Source organism: Argopecten irradians, chromosome 4, assembly GCF_041381155.1.
Source record: "Argopecten irradians isolate NY chromosome 4, Ai_NY, whole genome shotgun sequence".
Classification (NCBI taxonomy): domain Eukaryota; kingdom Metazoa; phylum Mollusca; class Bivalvia; order Pectinida; family Pectinidae; genus Argopecten; species Argopecten irradians.
In genome coordinates, this window is record NC_091137.1 from 38,238,626 (window position 1) to 38,247,502 (window position 8,877).

The 8,877-nt window shown below is 33.0% G+C and overlaps 1 protein-coding gene across 1 annotated transcript in view; it reads left to right on the plus strand.

Moving 5' to 3' along the window:
- The window catches only part of LOC138321575 (choline transporter-like protein 2), a 30,115-nt gene extending 22,060 nt beyond the window's left edge, over nt 1-8,055 (plus strand). The window contains exons 16-22 of the mRNA XM_069265343.1: nt 1,541-1,669; nt 2,352-2,421; nt 2,633-2,706; nt 3,409-3,479; nt 3,943-4,031; nt 4,816-4,900; nt 5,488-8,055. Of these exons, the coding sequence (XP_069121444.1) occupies nt 1,541-1,669; nt 2,352-2,421; nt 2,633-2,706; nt 3,409-3,479; nt 3,943-4,031; nt 4,816-4,900; nt 5,488-5,630 (661 nt within the window). The 3' untranslated portion in view covers nt 5,631-8,055. The remainder of the gene's footprint in view (nt 1-1,540; nt 1,670-2,351; nt 2,422-2,632; nt 2,707-3,408; nt 3,480-3,942; nt 4,032-4,815; nt 4,901-5,487) is intronic.
- The last annotated feature ends 822 nt before the right edge of the window (nt 8,056-8,877 follow it).

Consider the following 8,877-nt stretch of genomic DNA (forward strand, 5'->3'; position numbering starts at 1 on the left):
TATCAATGTCGGGGTCGGTATCGGCGTCAGCGTCCGGAAAATGGCTACCGTGCGATAACTTAATTATTAAGTGTCCTATTTCAACCAAATTTGGAGTATTGCTTTATATCAATGAAATCTTAGATGGGTTTGATACTGGTTAAAATCCGACAGTATTTGCAAAAAACACGGTTTCCGCTCGATAACTGTAGTATCTATTGTCCGATTTCAACCAAATTTGGTATAATTTATTGTCTGATTTCAACCACATTTGGTGTATTGCTTCATGTCAGTAAGATTCTAGATTGGTTTGATACTGGTCAAAATCCGTCAATATTTGCAAAAGTTACGGGACTTTAAAATCGTCAAAACATGGTTTCCTCTCGATAACTTAGGTATTTATTGTCCGATTTCATCCAAAGAACCTCTTTCACGAACAATGGAAATATGCCCACGAACCAATTTTATCAAAACTAAATGTTACATGTAGCAACATTAATGCATACTCTTGAAATACGTTTGAAAATTTGAAAAGGTCCCAGGGGTCTGTGCTGTTGCCAAATTAAAGTTGCCCAGCAGAGGTGACAGTGTTCCCTTTTTGATCCAAAAAGTGGAGATACGTGGACGGATTATTATTAGGTTTTCTATTCCTTTGTAAGGAAAGTTCAATTTTTGAAACATCTTAATGACAGTTTAGAAGAGTTGACACGTTTGTTGCTAAACCAATCCCTACACATATGTACAGTTAAGGGGTTTTATTTATGAATTAGTAGGTAATACACAGTGGACAACCGCTAGGTGTATATGTACATGACTGAGCGCACGTGTGATTCACGCGCTTTATATAGGGGTCGGTAGCTAGGCGTCTTGTATCAAAGCAGAGTTCAAACAAAATGGCGTCTGCCCGGATTTAGAAACGCAATGGTATGTCTCTGAAACGAATTTTGGTGTTATACATATTTTTCTCCGTCAGTCAGAGTTATAAACTTTCTAATCTTACCACTTTTTATAAAGTTGCAGCACTTAAAGTATTTTTAATTACAAAAGTAAAAACTCTTTTTAACGTGTACACGTGAAAAATAGGCTCGAAAGATGCCGGATAATTTCGAACTCTTTGGAACATCCTCGCAACAATCTCTCAAGTAACACGAGAGTTGTGAAACTAAGAGAAAATGTCAAAAAAAAAATAATAAACAAAACATCAAAGAAGAAAACTGTAGTCTGTGAAAGTATTTTATATGAAGTTTTTTAGTTTTGCTACCCCATAGCGCTCAGCACAAATGTAGTGGGGCAACCGTTGTCAATACAATGTGACCGGGTAAGGTGTTCTGGTCGATTTTTTGCGGCATCGTTCAGTGATATAGTACTCACACAAATGGGCAAGATTTACAAAGTGACAAACCCGAATTTAATGTAATACAGACATCCATACACGCAACAAATTGTACAAAGCGGGGGTCGTCCTCAAATGTTTCAAACAGTTAAAACAATAGGACGCTAAGTCTAAAAATTCGAATCAAATTAAAATATGTTGTTAAAAACTGCTTTTATTATTTTGTAGATATCACACCGGATCTTTAGCATTCGGCTCTCTGATACTTGCGATCGTACAGTTCATCAGGATCGTGTTGGAATATCTTGACCACAAACTTAAAGACAGTGAAAACAGATTGGCCAAATTCTTTGTGAAGTAAGTAGGAAACCTCTTTAACAATTGATTATCACATTTAATTTAAATATCATTGTTATCCGATTATCATGAAATATGTATATCTTGATATAATTCAATTTGGCTTGATACGAGCAATTTCATTGGCTTAAAACTTACTTTATCAACCCATCAAAGGGAAAAAAATGGCGTCGCCATTTGTAACGTCGCTTCTGATTTGTTGATATAACGGCGTAATGATTCGATAGAAAGAAAACAAGGATTTTTGTAGAGATTATCTTAAGTAAATTGAATTATAAGGATTGGTTTGAATACATATTTATGTTATAAAGATCGCCACAACTAAAAGTCATTATTGAAGTCCCAGTGAGCCTTTAGTACCACTGTATTGATATACTTTAAAGCATCAGAAAAATGTCAATGAATATGCCATACCAAAATATCAAAATCTGTCAGTCGTATAAATATTAAATTGTAATTACTTCCTAGGGAAACAAATAAACAAACACGTGTTGGTCTTGTTTGTATTAAGTAATGATGTGCAGATGACGACGACACCACTGCTTGTTTCCTTTTGTACTGTTTGCTTTTTGTTGTTGTTTTATCAAAGTTATCCTAACTTTAGATAAACAAACAACAATATGCTGGTCTTGTTGTGTTGCATATACATGCATATGTATAATGTGTTTATTTGTTCTTACAGGTGTTTAAAATGCTGCTTTTGGTGCCTTGAAAAGTGTGTAAAGTTTCTGAACAGAAACGCATACATAATAGTATGTATTGCTTTCATTTTGTACCGATATTTAACATTTGAAGACATTTCTATAAAATTTATTTTTTATTTTGGAAGCTGCTTTATTTCAATTGTTATTGAAAACGGAGAAAACTGTATCATTTTAAATTATACCTTGAATCAACTAATTGTAATTTACATTACTTTTCATTGTGGTAGTCTATGTATATATTGTACCATATACGTTTTAGGTGGCAGTGTACGGGAAAAATTTCTGCTCAGCTGCTAAAGACGCATTCTTCTTGATACTTCGGAACGTTGTAAGGTAAATGAATATTCTAAGGATGTCCATTGTTATAAATTTGTATCGACGCACTGAAAATTATAAATGAATTAAAAAATGCACGTGAAATATTCTGTAATTACATAGTAGAAGGTTATCTGATCTTGCGGCCAGGTTTTGATTGTGACGTCATGTGTTTGCGAGACTAACGTCCTATTTTGAAACGAGAAACGACGACGTGAGTTTTGTTTACAAAATAATGACGTCACAATGGATACCTATCCACAAGGGAGGTAACTCTGTTGATAACTCTGAGGTAACTTCTCTAAGTCAGACTGCCAGCAATAGATTCTCTATGGTTGGCGTATGCCAACGATTGTGATACGAACTCCAACCATAGTGATATGTTAATTCTGATTTAAAGATGTACAGTTCTTAGACTTGCAGAAACAGTGTGGAAAAACATTTATTCATGTCATTCATGTCATATACTTTCACACAATATCATAATATCAAAATTTGTGTAAAAGAAAATATTAAAAAAATAATATAAGCTCCAAAATCGGGGAACACGTAAATTTTAAATCTGGATTACGATAAATTGCGCTTACTTGTTCGCAAGTCTGGGATGACAAATAACTTTGAATTTCAGTTACGGATAATCATAAATCTTCCAAACAATTTACAAATACAAGCCTTTTTGATAGTGTTGATGAATAATTCAGCTCTTCTGTTCTTTTGTAGGGCTGTTGTACTTGACAAGCTTACCGATTATGTATTATTTTTGAGCAAATTAGTGGTAACTGCAGGTGTTGGTAAGTATTCAAAACAAAGATGAAACAATACGAAACATTGAGATGATAGCCAATACTCACAGCTTCAAAACGCAAATTACCAACAAGCTGAAAACATCACCCATGCGTCGAAATTTCGGTCACACTTCCGTTATTAAGTTAGTGCCTTATGATTACAACACAGACAAATTATCACACCCGTTAATTTCTATGACGAGAGCTTAGATATAAGGGATTGTTGTTTTGGCACATTTTTTTGGGATTATTATTAACAACTAGAGAGCAAAACAAATATTTATTATCATTCGTTTAGCGACACGTGTGTCTTACTCACATGCCGTATATGTACATACGCACAGTGTCTTTTTGTTTCGTATTAATTTTCCGAATCAGAATAGGAGGAAACGTGAATGTGACATAAAAAATGGGAACAAAGACATCCAACAAACTCACCAAAGAACAAAAAAACATTTTATCTTTTCAGGTGTTGGGTCATATTTCTGGTTCCAAGGAAAGATCAATTTTTTCTCCGGTTACGTACCAACACTTAATTTTTATATAACACCAATTGTGGTATGTATGTTTTGATTTTACCTTATATTCTCATATGGTTACCCATGCAATACAACTTTTTGGTATCATCAAAAACACTGCTTCCTCAGTAACATCTGAACGCCAGTTTCAGAAACCTGGCAGGTGATTAATTGTAAATAAAACACAATGGGGTTTATGTTAAAATTATTGAGCAGTTTTCGTGTATAGTGAGTTTATTTGCAGTTGCATTTTCATAATTTTTTCTACCGAAAAAATGTTACAAATAGCGCGATATTTGTAACAATAGCGATGAGGTTTGAGAGAAAAATACCCTTTCATATTTGCATATGATGGATAGTGATATTCTACCCGGTATCACAAAAGGTTGTAAAACGCGCGGCTTATATCATTAAATTATTATAATTTTAGTATGATATTATTTATTAATAATTCTTGTTTACGTAACTCTACGTACTGACCGCAATATACCTCTCGGCTAGGGAGGACTTCTCTTTAGCTTGATCGGTTGAGCGTCTAGTAATCCAGAGGTCCCGAGTTCGATCACTGGCGGAGGCAGTTACATATGTAATATTTACGTACAAGCCCGGGCTCTATTGCATGTACAATATAAACATTCCATGTTAAAATGGATAAATTACCGCGGCACAATGATTTTAAACAAAGAATCTCCATACTTAAAATGTAATGCCTTGAAAAGTCTTCACAATCTTCATCCAAATAGTAGCTTGTAATATGGACTAGTAGGAATAGTGCTTGTCGAGTTGTAACTACATGTATAGCGTTTTACGATTGTTTGTTTCAGATCGTAATCATCGGTACCTTCCTGATAACCTGTGCATTTTTCAGTGTATATACAATGGCAGTCGACACATTATTCCTCTGCTTTTGTGAGTAATTTCTGATCTTATTATTTCCATAGTACAAATTAGTTGCCTCTACTAAAACAAATGTGTATTAATTTTGGGCTCTTTTTAATGTCAATGTGTATGACTTTATACATACACTATTTGAGATAGCAATTCACGATTGTCATACGGTGACTGATGGACGTTAAAAAGTGTATTATCTGTTATCACATCTTCATATTAAAACTTATATTTCTATATTGTATCGACAAAAATGTAACAATTGGCCATTGTTTCTACACTCATAGTATTGTAAGATAATCATACGTCAACTCTAGTTCGTACAATGTTGACTAATTAGCTAGCTCAATGTATGTAACACAGAAATATATGTCGTCGAAAATAAAAAAATGACAACCAGTCCTTAAGCCCCGTAGCCAATGTGGCCATTTTAAAACAAATCGCTGCTCAAAAATTGTGCAATATCAGAATAACAATTTAACGCAATTAAATAAGACATGGAATATTAAGTTAAAAATGTGGGAGACATTTTTATTTCATAGAGGTCACGACGAAAGTAATTAAAATTCAACTAGATATTCATATGAATATTTTTTACTCATTTTCAGTGGAGGATCTTGAAATGCATGACGGCTCTGCCGAGAAGCCCTACTTCATGAGTAAAGGTCTCATGAAAATTATCGGAAAAAAGAACAAATTCAAGGATCCTGAAGAGGACAACAAAAAATCAAAAGGCAAAAAGGAAAAATAATCGATAAAATAGGATCGACAATTCAGCTTTTCATAAACAATCTGTGATTTTCACTAGAGCGTATATGCAGTAATTATGCCATGGTAAAATGGCTGTTGAAATATGGGAAGGTACTACAAAAATGTACGAGTGAATGATGGATTGACATGATAGATTAACTCAACATTATTTACTCTAGTCTTTGAAAGATTACGCATGCATTAGATAACTTAAATTAAAAATGAAAAAAATACCTTTTATAGGCTTGCTGCTGTAGAACAACAACAAATTGTTAGAGGCAGAACGAATCTCACATTTATCAAATTAACAGTGGAGATATCATTTTCGCTTTTCTCTGAAATATTTTGTTTCTCTTTTTCCAAAACAAATTATATATGCAAATAAAAAGCAAAGACATCTAAAATTAGTATTTGTAATACACGTCATAACAATTTGCAGAATTATGGATTTATTATTATAAGCATTTTAAATTATAACAATATTACTTTTTCATTGAGTATTTTTCATCATTCGCGGTGGTTATTACAAAATAGAGATATAAATCCACAAAAATGCTGTAAGTCTTTCTAAGGCCGCATGAGTGTTTTTTTATGTTAATTATTTTTGATATTTCGATAACCAGTAATTTTGTTTGGTGTATTTAATGTACAATGTCTTGTTTTCTATATTTTATAACTTATGCAATATAGATGACACAATGTTGCTTTAACATTATTCTGTGATATCATGTTTTTATGCTGTTTGATACATACTGACGAGTACTGTGGTAATAGACACAAATTTTGTATAACATTCCGTCCAGATTGCTAGCACGGGTAATTGAATTCCGTGTAAAAAAGTGTTTATTTTTGGTCAAGTATATTTTATTACCAATATATCATTCATGGATTTTTATATCTATTGTACATAGTTATCCTCAATGAAATTTCCATTCATTTACTGTGAAATCAATAATTTTCGTGTAAATGTAAATACTCGACGAATCTCTTGTTATGAAGACGTGTACCTTGTCATTGTATACAAATACTAATTCATTGAAAACATAATTTATATATATATATATATTCAATTGATATTTGTCTTTGGGCTGGTCCCGAAAGCTTTCATCATTTTACAGACTACTTTTTCATATATTGTTCAAATATATATTTCCATTAAATGATACCATATGTTTGTTTTCATAAATATTCTTTGAATAACGGAGTAAAAACATATTATTTTAATTTGTATTCTAAATGTCATTTAATTTATGTGTAGCATTTAGAGTTGGTCACTGTAGCAGCCATATTAAGGAGATTCCCCATGGATATAAATAGACTGTCAGTTCCTATTAGCCAGTCTTAGTATTGCAATGGTTGGTCATCTGCTGTTGAGAAGTCACCGTTAATTGAGGTAGCATACGGGAAATTAACTGTTAAATTCCTTGGATGAAGTCCGAGATGTAAGCATGGTAACAATTTGTCGTACTTTGTTTGTATATCTAACACATGAAGGTTGTTGATTCTGGTAGAAAATGTCCTTGTAATCAAGCAGAAACGTTTAGTTTCTTGTAGAAACCTGATATCAAACTCCCGTTATATAAGTTAATAGCTGCAAACAATTCAATGCGATTTTTTTAATTGTTACATCTGCATGGTAAAGTCACTACACGGCCTTGAGACTTTTTTTGTGAAAAATACCAAATTATGCTAAATTAACGGAAAATGTCAACTATGGAATACCTTTGATAATGTTATTCATAATAATTATATAAGAATATTAAAAAATATTGAACTATCAACATGTGTACCCCAGAAAATCATAAATAGTGTGTGATATGCAAAACTGTTTTTTTATATTCTACACGAATGTAATGAGTATATATATCTGTTTTTGACAAACGAATTTTGTTTGCTGCAAAAAAGGGATTGGACTGTGTTTTGCATTAAAGGTGTGAACGCAGGAGGAGACCTATCGAAGTGAGAAGTAGTCCGGTCTGACATTCGAGTTTGTATTCATACTTCATTGTGATGAGCGTTCACATTGACATATGTAAACATATAGCGCACAAAGGTAACGCACAACACGATTCATTAGGCCTACTTATTTACTCCAAGACTTGCACAGATTATGTTTAAAAAACTTGGTTAAAAGCAAAAGTAAGTAAATGAAGCAAATATGCTCCGTGTTTGTAGATAATTACTGTAAAATATGGATGAAAACCGATATTAAACTATTAATTTTACACACATAATTTGGTGGAAAAAGTGCAGATATATGGAAAACTATCAGTGATGATGTACTTCCAAATACTATGAAGATGTATTATTTAAGATTCATAAAATCCTGTATGGTGACAATCAGATATATAAAGGGGGTTTAATAAAATTTCAAAATAACACTCACATGACGTTAATGATTTTTTAAAATAAAGCATTTCCTATTATTTATGTCTTGTCAATTCATTCAGCGACATCCTGTGTTCATCCTCGAAATTCCAAGGAATACTATCGCTGCATTATATACACCGCTGGGCTATGTCATAGTAAAACTGAAGGTTATGTGCAAGGCAAATGATGAGCAGGTAGTTTGACTCTTTGGTGCACAGCAAAAAGACTTGAAAAGCGGCACACTATGGCTGACTGTGTTGCTTTAATAATGGGCGTTATTATCTCTATAATCTTCAAATGAAATTTCTACAGGCCTGTGATTGGCTAATTGGTTTCTCAATGAAATTTCTACAGGCCTGTGATTGGCTAATTGGTTTCTCAATGAAATTTCTACAGGCCCGTGATTGGCTAATTGGTATCTCCTCCTCTGCCTTTAATTACTATGACATAGTCCATAGATGAGTGGTATTTAATAGCTGACTAAGGATTGTACAACCTATGTTACAAACCCACTTTGAAAAAATAATGTACTTTGATTTTTTTTTTCAAAGTACGTTAAATATGGTACATATTCCTTGTTCAACGTACTTTGAAAAAACATTTCAAACTGCGTTGACTTGCACCAGATTTAACGCTCTTTGAAATAAATTTTCGAAGTGAGTTAAGAAGGTGCATTGCATTTTTTTTTCCAAACTGCGTTTTTGTAAGTCCTTGTAAATAAGTCTTTATCCCTTTAAATATGCATATTGCTATTAGGCCATGGGCTAGGAGGATCCAACATGCCACCCCCCCAATCCTCCGAACTAATATTTTCCTGAACCCTTATGACCCACTGATCACAAATCAAAATGTTAACTTTGCATAAGTTGAAATGAATT